Source organism: Linepithema humile, chromosome 4 (assembly GCF_040581485.1).
Source record: "Linepithema humile isolate Giens D197 chromosome 4, Lhum_UNIL_v1.0, whole genome shotgun sequence".
Taxonomy (NCBI): Eukaryota; Metazoa; Arthropoda; class Insecta; order Hymenoptera; family Formicidae; genus Linepithema; species Linepithema humile.
Genome location: NC_090131.1, coordinates 8,277,483 through 8,294,328, shown reverse-complemented (window position 1 = coordinate 8,294,328; position 16,846 = coordinate 8,277,483). Strand labels below are relative to the sequence as shown.

At 32.6% G+C, this 16,846-nt stretch overlaps 2 protein-coding genes and 1 long non-coding RNA gene across 3 annotated transcripts; 1 reads left to right on the top strand and 2 right to left on the bottom strand.

The window, feature by feature from the left end:
* Positions 1-1,506: 1,506 nt before the first annotated feature.
* LOC105668180 (ess-2 splicing factor homolog) lies at positions 1,507-5,614 on the bottom strand. Its single transcript, XM_012360415.2, has 5 exons — positions 5,460-5,614; positions 4,404-4,815; positions 3,598-4,130; positions 2,563-2,944; positions 1,507-2,054 (listed from the first exon to the last, which is right to left on the bottom strand). The coding sequence occupies exons 1-5, from the start codon at positions 5,560-5,562 to the stop codon at positions 1,712-1,714; spliced, it is 1,773 nt and encodes a 590-aa protein (XP_012215838.2). The 5' UTR covers positions 5,563-5,614; the 3' UTR covers positions 1,507-1,711.
* Positions 5,615-6,756: 1,142 nt separating this feature from the next.
* Es2 (ess-2 splicing factor homolog) lies at positions 6,757-9,939 on the bottom strand. The gene is made up of 3 exons (XM_067354373.1): positions 9,660-9,939; positions 8,387-9,539; positions 6,757-7,568 (listed from the first exon to the last, which is right to left on the bottom strand). Exons 1-3 carry the CDS (start codon positions 9,664-9,666, stop codon positions 7,268-7,270), a joined length of 1,461 nt encoding a protein of 486 aa, XP_067210474.1. The 5' UTR covers positions 9,667-9,939; the 3' UTR covers positions 6,757-7,267.
* Positions 9,940-10,510: 571 nt separating this feature from the next.
* Positions 10,511-15,096, top strand: LOC136999739 (uncharacterized). Its single transcript, XR_010890055.1, has 2 exons — positions 10,511-11,080; positions 11,294-15,096. It is a non-coding gene; the product is annotated as an uncharacterized lncRNA (long non-coding RNA).
* The last annotated feature ends 1,750 nt before the right edge of the window (positions 15,097-16,846 follow it).

Sequence of the window (16,846 nt, the reverse complement as noted above, 5' to 3'; positions counted from 1 at the left end):
ATTTAATTTAATCTTATATAACATAATTATTTTTCAAAAACGTATTTTTTTTAAATAAGCTGGAGATATTTCTATACGCATATGCTATCTGTGCGTCTCTTATTTACTTTTCTAACTTTTTTTCTAATATAAAATTCTTTAATTAATTATTAATTTAATTAATTAACACACACTCTTTCTCTCTTCCCTTCCCTTTTTTTCTTCTTCTACTTTTACAATAAAAAATATATATAATTATAAATATTTTTATTACATTTATTAACACATTTATTATTTCTTTATATTATTAATTATTTATCAGTTTTGTAAATTATATATACATTCGTATTAATTTTGCGAGTAATATCTTTTTGCATTTGTGACGCGTTTGAATTATAATAGAAATGTCATTATTTGTCTATTCTTTCTGTCTGTTTATTTATTAGAAAGCTACGTACAACTTTATGTAACTTACTTGTTTAACATTGTATAAATAAAATTATTTTTAAATATAATTTGTTGAAAATTAGATCTGAGAGATTCTTTTTATTACAACTTTCTTCCTGTTTATTCCTTTTTTTATTACAATTCTTTATTACAATAATTAAAAGAAGTATTTCAAATATAACTAATATTTAAAACATTATACATATTATTATTAAAATTAGGAAGAATTTTTATTACATATATTTTTATAAAAATTTGTTACTATTATGCAAGATACCTTTAATTTGATTTAATTGATGATTTTAAATGAGAATCTAAAATATCTTAAAAAATTGGACAGAAATACATATAAAAATATTTTAGACTAAATCTGTATGATTTGAAAGGAACAGGAAAAAAGTAATTTCGGTTTTACATGGGATTGATTCTTGTAAGTCACATCAAGATTATCTTAAATTCATTAAATAAAGCTTTTATTTTTACTACATATTCTTGTAACTAACGTTTTCAATATAGTTACATGTTTTTGTGTATTCAGAAATTTTTTAAATATTTTGCATTTTGTGTATCATATTATTTAATATAAAATATAAAATATTTTATAAAATATTTATTTTTCAATGACTTTACCTTAATATTTTAATAAAAATGTAAAATAACAGAAATCTGTCTTGCAGAATAAAAACTGATTTTTAAAGTTTGCTTCAAAGAACCTGTCACATTATATCATTTACAATAAAATGCAAAATAGAAATTTGTTTATAATTTTATGTAATAGAAAACATATAAAAAATTTAAATATACTAATATAAAACATATATTATTGTTATATATTTTTTATACTATACTATATTGTATTCTAATGTTCTATTTTTTATTTACGTAATATATAAAATGATAGAAATAAAATTTTATTTCAAACAAAATCTAAAGTGATACTTATACGATTGTTTAAAATACTTGAGTCAAAAATAAGTCGCAATTAGTTTCTAAATTTATATTTTTATCTGACAGTTTTTTATTCAAAAAAGTATTTTTTAGACCATACATTGAAAGAATAAAACAAACAGGATCGTGAAATAAATTCAACGTTTTTTTATTTTTGTATAATTATTATATTTATGTATATCTTAACAATAGGAACATTACAAAGACATTGAACTAGGACTAGCATGATTTTCAAGAAAATGTCCATGTCTCCGTTTGATACAATCGAGATTAATTTTGCGATGATCGCGAATTGTCAATGAGAACAGTTCTCTTCATTTAGCATTTTTCTAAATGATCATGGAATGCCACACGCAGAACCGTATTTTCGAGCGGTGCTTTTTAGTCTGGCAAATATTCCAGATGTCGAATCGTCGATATCATCTTCGTCACTAGCTCCACCCAGAAAATGCACTTGTTCGGTATCCCTCTGAATGTCATCGTCTATTTCGCCGCCTTCGGGTACTACAATTTCTTGATCGATCATAATACCGCCAGGAACGTAGCCGGGGACCGGTGGCCCTACCGGACCACAACTTACTCCGTCTTCTTCTGCACCGACCACATTGACTGTTGGTTGCACGACTGGTAAGGTTCTGTACTTTCCTGGTGATGTGTTGATTGGCGCGTATCCCAAATCTCTGAAGCAATTGCAGAACAGAACATATAAGTATTTTATAGAAACAGTTGTTTGTTCAGTGTATTAACACATTGTGGATCAATCATTTTATTGCTAATTGTGGCCAGGTGTTTAAACTGTTTGAACAGTTTGAATCCAATAAAAATGAGTATAAGTTCAAACAGTTTAGACAGTTTGAATAGTTCGAACGTAAGCAGTCATTGATCTGTTAATATAAGTTTGTAACGTCCGAAGATTCGAACAGGGTAGCTATGTCTCAGTCAGAAATGTTTCCGATCGGATAGTAAAGAAGATTGAAGCAAAACTAATATGCATTACAAATACCATCTTGAAATGAAGATTCTTTTTGTTTTTATCTAACTTTACATAAATCAATAAACCAATATTACGTCATCCACGTTGAAATGAATGAGCAATGCTAATTTTTTTTTTTTTAATTTAAACAGTTTGAAGTTTGCAGAACATGTTGACAAATCGTTTAATGCATACTAAGTATTTCTTTTACTCACCCATATGTGATGAAATTTCCTTGCGTCTGTTCAACGATTTCTTGTCGATTTATCCTTTCACGCTCGATAGCTTCAAGTTCCGCCAACTTGGCTTCCTCCTTCTCGTCGTCGTAACAGCCGAGGGAGATAGGAGTCGACAATACTGGCTGCAGTTCCACGACGGGCTTGTCGAGAATCTGAAGTTTCTCTTCAGGTACATCCGGCACTCTCTTACTAGGCGCTGATTCGATTGGCACGGTTCTGTGACCGAATGCTAGCTTATCTTCTGGCACGAACGATCTCTTATTGTACAACACGGTACGCGGAAAGAGATTTTTATATGCCAAAGAGAGCGAAACCGGATCCGCTGGTAACCGTGGATAGGAATAATCCTGGGCCAATTCTAAAGCATTAAAAAATATTTATTTTAGTTTTTTAACTATGTAAAAGAATATATTATGAAATTAATATGTGCGATATTTTATAACCGATCAATATTTTTATCAATAAATTAAATACAGCATTGATTCTTCTTATTTTCATTGCAAGAAAGTTTTAAGTTTTTAGAGTAATTTTACTTGCTAAAATCGAAATCCTATAATGTACTCATCTTTCTTGTTGTTTAAATTTTTGTATTGTATAATTTTTCTTTTGTTTTGTGAATTAATCATCAAACAAATGCTGAACTTTTTAATTTTCAACTTTTGCCAAAAATTCTTACATAATAAATAAATTAGCTTTAATTTTTAATTTTTTTAAATTTAACATATTCAAATTATATCCCAATTATATCAAATTACTTGATTTAATTCACCTAATGATTGCAAAGTTTTAATTCTAATTCAGATCTGTATAATTGAGAATATATATATATATATACAAGATGTTTCAGAGTTAAATGTCGTAACTTAAAATATGAATTTATAACCTCAAAATAAGAAAAAATTTTCCTTTGAAAATATCCTCCTCGTAAACGCTTTGCTTAAGAGATATTGACATCTAAACATTTTCAATATAAAATTTGTTATTAACTCTAAAATTAAGTCAAAAACGTACCTAAGTCGGCAGATTCACAACCATATCTTTGGCTTGCTGCTGAATTTTGGAATGCATCAAGTGAACTGCTCGTTGTTCCAAAGCTATTCCCATATGTTTTGTATCCATTTAAACCATTTATTCCAAAATCCAAACCCGTTCTTGTACCTGCGTATGATCCTGCATATGGTTTTCCGTATGCTGCGAAGCCACCAACATTCGAAGTATATCTTCCAAGATTACTCGAACTATCGGATCTTCCGAAAACTGTACTGCCTACGTTAGAAACACCAAAGTTACTTGATGCACCAGATGCACTTGCACTGCTTAACAACCCGTGTCCACCAGTGAAGCTGGCACCGTTGGCGGTCGCCAAATTAAGTTTTCTCAATCCTTCCGCGTCAATTTGCCCGTTGAGTATTTGTATACAAACTTCGTAAGGAATGGCAGGGGAGCATTTGATTTTGCCAGGATATGCCGGTGTCACCTTGGTGGTCATTTGATAACTGCTGCTAGGAGAGTTCGGGTAACACAAGTCACCAATCGGTGGAAAGCTGTCGACAATAATAATGTAAAATTTACAAATGAATAAAAGGATAAAATGTTGAATTCATTTTCTCATTCTACATATGATCACATGATTAGAAAATAGTAAAAAAATGGAGCGAGAAAAATTGTGAAAATGTTCAAGTTGTTAGGAATAGGAAGAATCGATTACAATCTACATGTCATTTGTGCATAAATCAACATGACTTCAAACAAAATTCTAGCATTAAAATTAAATATGTGATATGTAATAATTTAATAAATGTATATATAAAACATACTTGGGCACAACAGCTCCATGAGTATCAGAAGACAAGAGATCATGAACCGCAAGAGATCCGGATTTTTTTCCGCATCCGCAACCAGAATCAGAAACGGTCTGTCTACCCGAGACGGAATAAAGAGGAGACTGAAGACGACTGCTTCCACTGCTCAATCCTCCTTGGATACCGATAGAAGATATGGCGCTTGCAGAGCTACTGCTGCTGCTACTGATGCTCTTATAGCCGGTGTTACTGCTGCTACTGCTGCTACTACTTTTTCCAGCACCACATCCCTGATAGACATTATATCTGGAAAGACCTGCGCGTGCTTTTGCAGCTTCATTGATTGCTTCTGGCGACGCATACAACAATGGTTTTTGTACTTTAGCTGCCTTCACCACTACTTCTCCACATTTACACGCGTTGACACCTGAGAATCAAAAATAAAATCTTGATTTTATATTACTTTACATTACTTTTACATACAATATTTTATTACTATTACAATCGTATTATATACTTTAAATAAGACTCTTTACAAACAAATAAAATTTTTTAATTTTTCTATTTAATTTAAATAGTATAAATATTAAATACGTTGCAAAAACAAATATTATGTATGTGTATATTAAATAATAATTAATTAAAAATTATAACAAATTCAAAAAATGTCACATGCCTGCGTGTTTCATATTTAAGCTGCGATCCACTTAACACTACACTTAACGCTACGCTTTGAAGCGTTTTTTTCTTTTTTTTTTTAAAAAAGAAGGAGAAGAAGAACGCTTTGAAGCATTTGTAGCGTCAAGTGGGCCGCAACCTTAGATAATATATAAAAAGCTCTCTACAAAAACGTCATATATTAAGAATGAATATATTAATAATTGATGAAGATTAAATGAGAGTTTATATGAAAATTTTTTGTATCTGTTTCAGTTATATCTCGAAAAATTGTAATCATTTTAAATAAAAAAATTATATCAAAAAATAAATAAAAAGAATTATGTCGAAGTGACAAATAACGGAAATAAAATTCGAATAATGAATAATTTGTACAGAATTCAGTCCACATACCTGAGCCTAAACTTCCGCAAGTATGTTCTGCTTTGCGTGCCTGGACGATGGACGTAGCCGCTATCGCCAGGAGCAAAATTTCCAGAATCAAAAAGGACTTCATGTCTGTTTCAATGCTCTCTCTTTTTTCTTCTCCTCTACTTCGCCAGCGTTACATTTATATAAGAAATCACCGGGCTCTTTAGCGAGCGATGATTTTGCAATCGATCAACAACTGACTGTTTGGGTGGTTTGAATACGCTCAACGCATGCACGCTTCCTGTTACAACGTTTGTATGATGAATTTATTATGACTTTATTGTCGCTTCCTGGATCTGCGTGCTTCCAATAAACTTTACAAAAAGCCATGTTTTATAATCAAAGGAAATGATAGAGCTAAAGGGCCAAAACAAGATTATCGTGCTCACATTGTTTAATTAATTAAAAATCTATTATAGACGTTTTGACCATAAGCTTCGGTTATCTTCAGTGCATTTACAATTTAACGCAACGCAACAAAAATTTCACTTAAATATTATATTGCGCTCTTAACAATGTAATATTTAATTAATGCGTTTTTGTTGCGTTAAATAGTAAACATTCTGAAGATAACCAAAGCTTATGGTCGAAATGTTTACGATAGCTTTTTAATTCATTGACGCAAGTACGATAATCTTGCTTTAGTTCTCTCTTTAGTTCTTTTATTTCCTTTGATTATTTCTTCAATAAAAGAGCCTCAATTAATTATTTTCATTTATTTAATTTCATGTTTTATAGTTTCTTAGAGCTTACTCGTTGAGAAATATCATAACTGCAATAACTGTCTGTTTTGCAAAGAAAACAGGCTGCCAGACCGACATAAATGTGATTTCCGTAAATCAATGATAAACGAAACAGAGATGGAAGTTATTAATCATGCGTTCAAACTTTTTGTTTCAAAATTTTTTATATTAAGACCGAATTTTAGAGTGCCGAAATTTTATATTTGTTGTATTAGAGGACAGAAATTTTATATTTGTTTCATTATTTTTTATATTTCTTTTAAGGTAAAGATAACAAAAAGTGATGTTAAAATATTTCACGCGGTAGGCGGAGTAACAACATAGCATAAAAGCTTAAAAAAATAAACATCTTAGCCATTTCACATACAATCCAGACAACATGCATGCCTTAAAAATATCTGAAAGACGTCCAAAAGATGTTATTTTTTTTTTAATGTCTTTTAGATGTCTTTCAGACATGCATGTGTTGTCTGAGAACTGCATGCATCTAATCTCTGTTGTTTGCGTATTTCACATTCATAAAAATACTAAGCATCTGATCTTGGAACATAGAACTTTTTATTGCATACGCTTCTAATTATAATTAAATGATGCATGTAACTTCATCCTCCCGCATTACAGGAAAAATTGTATTTCTCAAGATATAATTTGCTGATGAGTGTAATCTAGACGTAATTCTTCTTCCCATAATCATAATACATTTATTTTTAAAAAATTTTTTGCAGCAATTTCTAAAATGATAACATATTGTGCTTTTTGCAAAGAAACCCTTGCATTTTGCGCAAGCAATAAAATCTGTTGCACACTTGTTATATTTTCATTAGAAATTAATAATAATAATTATTGTATTGAAAATGGTTAAATCATTGACCAAAATGTTTAATTACAGTTGTCAAAAAATTGTAATTATTAGTACAAACAATTTGCATGGCTCGATATCTCCTTTGTATTTATTATTTTAATATAAACACACTTAGTATTTACACTATTCACACTCCTACAGAATTTTTGGATCGTTTCATATATAATTTTTGTACATAAAACTTCTTATTTGTTAAAGAAATCCGACGCTCGTTGTCGTTGCAGAGGTAGATTAAGCAAATTATCGGTGAGTACGGGTCCTTGAGTCCGTGTGACTGTCGTTTCCAATTTTTGAGAAGTGGTGTGTTTAACCGGTGTAATCATACGTGGCGTCCTAGGTGTCCTAACGTTTACAGACGGTGTCCTAGACACCAATGCTGTGCGTCGAGGCGAGGGTGTACTCGATATTCGAAGCTTTTGAGTCGCTAATCTTCTTGCCGCGGGAGACATTGTGCTCAAACGATCTATAGTTGACCTTGGTGACGGCCTAGAAATAATAATTTCTTATAAATTTTCCTCTTTCTTTCTTTTATATTTGCATTTATATACAGTGTTTTTAATGATACATCTAAATATTCTGAAAACAAGACTCTCTTCGAAAAAAAAGGTTTAGATGAAAGTTATATAGTTGCCAGGAGAACATAAGTTTGACATCGAAATATTTAGGTGCGTTATTTAAAATAGGATAACTTTCTGTATGTTCCACAATTAATGGTATAACTAGAGAGAAATAATTCCATATGGAAAAATAAATAAAAAATGTAGAATAATCTTTTCTTTTTATATGAAGCTTTGTTTTCAAGAAAAATTAATTTAAAACATTCAAAAATATCTTTACACTTTTTTAAACAAATAGATGATCTTCAAAAATTTGTAACATATTGTTTCATAATATTGTAATATTGTAAATTATAACATAATATAATTGTAACATATTGTTATTGTTTCATATCTATTCTTTGTATAGTTTAAAATGTTTTTTAAAAAGATATACAAAGATAAATAAAAAAAGTAAAGAAACATTTTTAATCAGTTTGGAGGAACAAAAAGTTCCTTTACTTTTTGTTTTTCCCTCATTATTTTATTTTTTTCCACTAAGCATTTTATGAAAATATTAAAAACTGGTGAAAAAAATTTAATAAAAATTTTTTTTTAAATATTTAATAAAGCATTAAAAAATGACACTAAAAAAATTTTTTATCTTTGAATAAACCTGCTCCTTTGATTTCAAAAATTCGAGTCTATATTATTATATCCTTCTAATATCGAGTAAATTCATTAAAAAATTATTTAAATATTATTTACGTGGCTAATAATTTTCTAGCTGCTTCCAAGGCTTTGTTTTTTCGGTCTTTACGTTTTTCACTAGCTCTCTCTAACTGCAATGCCAATTGTTCCCTTTTTGGCGGGTCAGCTATTCTGAAAGAAGAACCCTGAAGAGTCCTCAACAATGGAGTGTCACCACCATCTAATCGGAATGGTGTGCCTTCAATCTGACCCCATGTCATTAAAGGACTTTCACATTCTCCTGGCCTTGGAGTTGGTGTCACCACAAAATTATATCCATTTACTCGCGGTGTCATGTTCTTGACGACCTCTTTGCCATCCACACCAATCTTGCCATCATTCGCTTTGGATTGCGACTTGGCCAACTCATTTATAGTTTCTTTATTTTGTTGTTCATTAAACGGATTTGTCCTCAGTCTTGTATTTTCATGCATCACACTCTGTTTCTTCTTAGCTAACTCTATCTTCTCCTCAGCTGTCAGTTCCACTCCATCAGGAATATACATAATGTAATTTTTATTTTTATAAGTCCAACTATCTACCTGTTTAGGCCTCAAATTTGATCCTTCGATAGCTAAGGTCGAGGGCTTATCAATAGCAAGCCATGCTTTTGACTTCTCTTCTGCTTCATAAAGCCAGGCATATTTTAATTTAGTTTTATTCTCAGTCTCAATTATCATCTCTTCAAAACTAGCGTTATCCTCACTTGTATGTGTGCTCAAATAATCATCCAAACCAGTTTTACTTTCTGTTTCACTATTTTTTTGTACAGATTTGACAAATGTTTTTTGAGATGATGTTTCCGAGCATCCTAGTAAGTCATCTGATTCAGTTCTATGCAGTGGAGTTTCGAAAGTTGCTGGACTAACTGGTCTTTCTGTGATAGGTCGACCAGAACTATACTTAGCATACAGCTCTCTCATTCTGTTAATATCATTTTGTTCCAAAGCATCCAGATATTGATTTTGCGCTTGCAATTTCTCCAAGTGTGGAAAAAAATCCCGTTGTATGATTTGACTCATTTGTTTGATGTATGTATCTTCATCCAATATCTTTGGTTGACTGTTCTTGTTCTTTCTCACACATTTAATAGGCTTTTTAAAAATAGTCAGATCTTTTATATTCTTAGCAGCTTCGAGAGCCTTAGAACCTGGACTATTTATAATGGAATCTAAAAGAATAAAATTAACATGTAGGTAAACAAAGATCTAAATCTGTGATTCAAAGCATTTAAAAATTTACATTTCGTTAAGTAAAAAATAAACTTAATTACATTTTCGACAATACTCACCACTCATTTTGATTAATACAGCACATATAGCACGGTTTTCTGCACAATTGAGGTTATGTGACAGAATTCTTGCTGATTTATCATAAATATTTACGGTTACAGAACGTAATCTTTTTTGCAAATCTATTTAATGCAAACTTTTACATATACTAAGCTGTATCTCTATTTACATATAGAAATTTTTTTATATTTAAAAATAATTCACACTCTATTATCACTGGCCATTACTTGATCACTGAATCACTGATTAAGGCTATGTTCCAAAATTCACTGCCAGTACTGAAATCTACAGTTTACGTCACGTATATTATAGATTTTCAGTACTGGCAGTGAATTTCTGAACGCAGCCTATGTTTAGACAACACAACGGTTATAAATGCAGTTCACAACAGTTGTACTTGCAGATCTAGAAGTATGCACCAATCACAGGCGATTATTACTCAACAGGTTTACAATTTTCATATTTTATGAACGCACTAATTAATGTCCTCATTGAACTATGGCTTATAGCGTTTTCGATTATACAGGATTTGAACGACCCAGGGTTGGTTAATGACGTCATTGCAACCTCTCCACCAATGAAAGACTTGCATTTATAGTAAAATAGTGATTGATCAACCCTGGGTCGTTCAAATCCTGTATAATCGAAAACGCTATTAGTTTACACCGATTGTTTAGTACGCATACCAAGCACTAAATCAGCTTCTTTGATTGGTGTAGATATTACACTAAACAATTTATACCTATCGAAGAAGCAGATTTAGTACTTGGTACGCGTACTAAACAATCGGTGTAAACTAAGGCTGCGTTCCCATTTCGTCTCACTCAGTGCAGTATCCAGTGGCCGCCATTTTGCTGGATACTGCACTGGAGAAGCGTTCCCAATTTACTGAACTGGCTAGTGGCTAGTGACAGTCTCGCACACGTATTAGCTCATAACCTAAATAAAATTGTTACTTAATATGTAAATAGTGTTGAAGCTATTATTGTTAGTAAAGATTATTATATCGGTAAGTAAATATTTCAATTAGCAATGTATTAATAAGTGTTAGCGTTATTTTTAAATATTATAACGACGATTATACCGATTATTTGCTTGTATAACTTCACATTTAAAAACAATCAATTATTGTATATAATTATTGTACATAATTTTATTTTTTCAGTACACATTGATTTTTTTTATTATTATTATTATCATTATTATTATTATTTATTATTTACATTTCCCGGCCGACGACATTCTGAATGAGGTACGATTGTCACTAGCCAGTCCAGTAATTTGGGAACGCTTCTCCAGTGCAGTATCCAGCAAAATGGCGGCCACTGGATACTGCACTGAGTGAGACGAAATGGGAACGCAGCCTAAGCCTATGTTTTTCTACACGCACAGTTCGACACAAATATACACAGCTAAAGAGGTGAGTCGAGGTGATTTGTGTTTAATTCATGGCTGCCAATTATTTGACAAACTTAGGGAAATATTATTTTATGTACTATTATATTTTATGTACTATATTATTTTATGAAAATTGTAAAATTCAAAATTTATTTTTGTAAATTATACTTACTATGCAATTAAAGCAGATGTACATATACATATGAGTAAAATTTCAAGAAAAAATTCACTATAGAACGCCAACTATGGCTGTACCAGAGAGAAACTTGAAAGGGGCCACGCTGCTGTTTTTCGTACGACGCTTTTACTAGGCCGTACACTAGCGGCGCGTACATCCATTTTACAGCCTGCCTGGAACTACATGGCCACATCCACTTTCCGGGATGGTAAAAGAGAGATGCGAACTTGAGCTCCGTGCAACAGGCAACGTGAGGGGCAGGGCCCCCACCATATGAGCACTATACAAGCGAGAACGTCACGCGTCCGTGTGTGTTCGACCCTTAGCATATATAATATGGAAGAAGAATTGAACGATGAGCCTGAAGCAAACATCTGTGCGAGAGAGAAAGCTATAGACTCCCAAATGTTTGTAAAGCGCATGCGTTGATCTCAGTTGTCAATCTCACATGTGTTTTGACGTTGATTACACGTTATTATTACAGAAACGTCAAATACATAGCAAAAATGCCAAACGCATATTTTGCTATGTAACTGCTATATTTTGCACAATGTTTAATGATGCTTTTGACTTGTTAAATGTGAGAAGTAAGTTTAGTAAAATAAAAAAGTGCAATATGGCTCTTTCAAACGAAACATTTGATAAATTAAAAAATTATGCAGAAGATATTATTGCATATATTCAACTATTACAAGATTCCAGCAATATATCCATTTTGCATGGTAATAGAAAAACAGGTTTTCTCGGTTTTATTGTTTGCTTAACAAATATGTTCGAACTTTTTAATATTCTTAAAGAAAAAGGGCTGTCATATTTGTTAACTTACAAATTAAACCAGGATCACCTTGAAACATTTTTTAGTGCGCTACGCAGCAAAGGAGGTTTCAATAATAATTCTAACGCAAAACAATTTCAAAGTAGTTATAAAAGATTGCTTGTAAGACATGAAATTCAAGCATCAGAAAACGGAAATTGTGAAATTAATGATATCCAAATTTTATATGTGTCATCGATAAATATGAGTAATGTAAGCGATGGTTTATTTACAGAAGGTGATGATACAATATCTACTAATATATTTGATCACGATTATTTGTCAACCTTATGGTCACTGAGTGCATATGTTGAAGAGGTGATCCAATATATTAGGGGATTTATTGTGAAAAAATTATTGCAAAGAATTTGCCACGTCTATTCGAGCTTTTTAATAGCCAAATCCACCAACTCATCTTTAATAAAATTAAAAAATAGAGGAAAATTAATTTTTCCATCAGTTGATGTCATTAAAATAGCTCGAGTATGTGAAATGACCATTCGGGAAAATAAACATAAAATTTTTATTATAAAAAATATTAAAAATATTTTGATTACAAGGACATTCAAAACTGTCTGCCATTCAGTTTTTAATGACATCGAAATGACAGAACATATTATGCAACAAGAAGTATTAAATGACCACAAGACCACACTGATAAAAAATATTATTTTAACATATATCAATATACGGTTATTTCACGAAGGCAAATGTGCAACATTATGTAAACAAAAAGATTTTATTAGACATAAGTTTTCAAAATTAATTTATTTTAAACATCAATAAATATACAGGGTGTCTGGCAATAATCGCCCCACCGGTCATATACAGGTAGAGAAGGTCAAATCGAGGAGAAAAGTCCTTTACCATTTTTTGATTTTTGTAATAAGTACTAAGTAATTAACGAAAAAAGATTGGTGAATCCGTGCAAGTAAAGCGCGCGCAGCGAGAAGGACATCCCACTGCTATGCGATCACTAGGCGCGCGATGAAGCGTTGGGAGGAGCGCTCTACAAATGACAATGGCAACATACGAGCGGCGCGTAACGCTAGATCCTTGTGTCCTAGTGATCGCGTAGCAGTGGGACGTCCTTCTCACCGCGCGCGCTTTACTCGCGCGGATTCGCTGATCTTTTTTCGTTAATTACTCAGTACTTATTATGAAAATTAAAAAATGGTAAAGGACTTTTCTACTCGATTTGACCTTCTCTACCTGTATATGACCGGTGGGGCGATTATTGCCAGACACCCTGTATATTTTTCTTCAATGTGTCTATATTAATATCTGTTCGATTTAAATCAACTAAGAAAGCGGCGCGCTGCGGCGGTACTAACGCATGCGCATTGTAAACATTTGGAAGTCTTTAGCTATCTCTCTCGCACAGATGCTTGCTTCAGGCTCGGTGTGTAAGCAATATAGGCAATTCCTCTTCCATTTATATATGTTCTAAGGTTCGACCTTTCGGTCGACACAACGTACGATAAATGTTAAGAATCAAGCGTTTCTAATCGAGTAAGGCGAGTCGCGCTAGAATATTAAACATCACGCGTTCGAGACCTGCTTTTTGCAACTTTTTTCCGCATTTCCGCTTTTTTTTTACCGTGCACAATCAAATAAATAATTAGATAATGTTTTTTTGCTAAAAAGTATTATTTTATATTTATTAAAAATATTTGCATATGTTAAATCAGTGCTCGGAATTAGTCTGAACATTTCAGCCGATTTCCATGATATACGCCTCCTTTCCTCTCCTTACCGCGCGCGCCGCAGCCGCTAGGGCCAGCGCCGCCGAGCGTTAGGAGCGGCACTATCCGATTATGAGTGGGTTCTTCTCCCTATTTATTAAAATATAAAAAAATTTATTAAAATTTATTTTTATAATATAAGATAGATGCAAGGTGTAAGGATGAAAAAAGGTCTTATGAACGTGGCTCCGGAAATGCTTCCTTTCCAAGTTATAAACGCTTCTTATTTAATAAAATTTCTGTTAACGTAGAACGCATGTTAAAAATAATTCACAATATTGTATTAACAATTGAGGGCCCGGATCAAAGAACTCGCCCAACTCGCTCGAAATCCTGTAAAAGTATTGTCTCAGAGCATTAAAATTTTGAAAGTCGCAAAATTAATTTTTTTTAAATATAGGCTTATAGAGAATGACGAGACGGAACTTTTTTCTATTTGCAGTTTTTTTGTTCAATGCTTATTTTTAATAATAAAAATAAAAAACTGAAAAACTTTTGTCCCCAAATTCAATAAGATTTTAAGATATAAATCGTCATAATTTGGCCAAATTTTGTTGAAATTGTTTGAAATTTGGTATACGCATGCAGTATAGTCTAGCGATGCCTATAAAACAATAAAGAAGCTGAAAATCGCCTATTGTTTAATAATAATTAATTGCAAATTGAGGCCAATCGGTACCACGTTTTTTTAGTTTCGCCGACAAAAAGTATCGAGGGAACTTTAAATTTGAAACAACCTCCAGTGAGACATTTGTTCCTCACTGTTAAAGGAAGGTTTCTGGAAATTTTCAGATCGATTCATCGAAAATTTGCGGAAATATGCATTTTATAAGAAAACATGCGATGCCGCCAATAATAGCTCTGTAAGCGCTGAGCACCATCGGGCAGCGGTACTTGCCGTTTGGCTTTCCAGGACTCGATTTTATAAAATTAATTTTGCAACTTTTAAAATTTTTATGCTCTGAGACGTTTGGACAATACTTTTACAGGATTTCGAGCGTTGAGCGAGTTCTTCGATCCGGGCCCTCAATTTTTAATAAATATAGTCAGAAGCGATTTAACGTCAGCTGACAGTTCAGAAAAAAGAGAGCTAAAGACGACTTATTCGTGAACTGGCAGATTTTAAGAAATACGTATTTCTTTTAGTTAGTAATTTACTACACGTGTGATCTGTTTATGTTTTATCGGATAATTTATAAGGTCATTTAACCTTTTTTCTCGCAATTGTAATTTTATCGTATGGCTATATCGTTCCGGGCTTTATAATCTACAGCCGAACTTACTTTTTATTCTGGGTAACTTTTGAGCCTGATTGGGTTTGGACCAACTATTTAGTACCATAATACATTGCTTTTTTAAGTATTTTATACCTCTGACTCGTCAAATAAGAATTTTATATTTTAAATCTGTGAGATTCATCCGTAACACATAGGGCTTGTTCGTTTTAGCTGCACTGGGGCAGCTCTGGGTCTGCTCTAAACAAGATAATACAGGACAAACTATTTATCTGTCCTGTATTATCCTGTGTAGAGCAGACCCAGAGCAGCCCCAGTGTAGCTAAAACGAACAAGCCCATAAACAGGGATTTTAAACGGTTAAAATCTTTAACTGAATTGCGTTTAACCTTGCGGCTTATATTTATTTATATTAATTTTAATTCTGTTGTCAAGGCGTTGCTCGCCGTTTGTATGTTTTCACTGAGGATGGCCTCAATAAATGTGCTGAAACGTCTGCGATTATAATTCGTTTTATTAATTTAAGAGCACCTAATACCTGGCTTTGGGCTTGCATAGTTATCATATTTAAATTGATAATTGAGTAATAAAGATTGCACAGAATCTTATTATTTATTCATAAGTAGAGTGTGGAAATGTACTTTTGAATTTCTGTTGTTTTTTTCTGAGAATTTTCTGAATTATGCTTGACGTGCGGATAAAGATTAGTTGTGTTTATCCACAATGCCAAAAGTAGGCCCTTATCAATGGAAAGGAAAAATAGTGACCAAAAAAGTGTATGAAAAGAAACTTCTTCAACAACAAAAAATTGTTTCTATCCATTTTAGTCACTTAAGGTGATCCTAAAGTGGTCTGTTTTACCTATTTTTTTCAAATACACTTAACTTTTTTTTGACAAAATGTTGCGTCCGCGGAACGAAGTATCGCACACGTCAACAGAACTGGCGGAAATCAAAGAACACTTTATTTATGTAAAACAACACACTTTAATAAGAACAATAACTTGAATGAATACAACGAGTAACCGGAAATTCAATTAAAAGATCAGAGCCGTCGCACACGTTTGCCCGAGCAGACAGCTTCCGAAAATCTGACGTCTCACAGTTTATTTACAAACTATCATAGACACGTCTAAACAATATTACCATGGAGACATTATTTATAACATTTCAAAGTTGCTAAGAAACAGCTTCTCGTTGAATGACCGATCGATAATATCGATCGGTCTCTCAGCTGACTGCACGCAGCATCAGCGACGAAAAAGCCTGGGCGCAACACTGCCCTTCCTTCAAAATTGTCGTCCCGACAATTGTCTTGGCTTAATGAGTTGACTGTAGTCTTCATGTCTTCAAGTGTTGATTCCAGGGTGATATTACGACTTCCTGCTCTACCCTGAGCTACTGCTACAGGTTACCAAGCGTCGAAATTCCCAATCAAACACCTTTAGTATCATGAAAGATTTTGTCGTCAAACTCTTCAGCGTCGATTCCACACCTATATGGTCTCTTGCTCTACCCTGAGCTACTTTTGCTGCAGGTTACCGAGCACCATCTTCAGTATCCAATCGATTTCTTTTTTCTCAAATTTTTCTAGTTTTTTCTGCTTTCTAATTTGGACAAGAGAGGGGTATTTACCGTGGACCCATCGCCGTAAAAAGGACTTCTCTGCGTAAAAAGCCCACTGCTTCGGCATTCTCCCTTCGGCTCACGGGAAAACCACGGCTCAAAAACCGTGAGCAAAGCAGTCTCCTATGAAAGCTTTAAAATTCTTTTCTCTTTTCCATTTTTTTTTTCTAACTTTGTCCTTATTTCTTCTT

Coding starts and splice junctions, on each gene's coding strand:
- LOC105668180 (XM_012360415.2), bottom strand. CDS start 5,562: ATGAAGTCCTTTTTGATTCTGGAAATTTTGCTCCTGGCGATAGCGGCT. Junction 2,945..3,597: donor TTGTGAATCTGCCGACTTAG/GTACGTTTTTGA, acceptor TTAATGCTTTAG/AATTGGCCCAGGATTATTCC. Junction 2,055..2,562: donor GGAAATTTCATCACATATGG/GTGAGTAAAAGA, acceptor CAATTGCTTCAG/AGATTTGGGATACGCGCCAA.
- Es2 (XM_067354373.1), bottom strand. Junction 7,569..8,386: donor GCTAGAAAATTATTAGCCAC/GTAAATAATATT, acceptor TATTATTTCTAG/GCCGTCACCAAGGTCAACTA.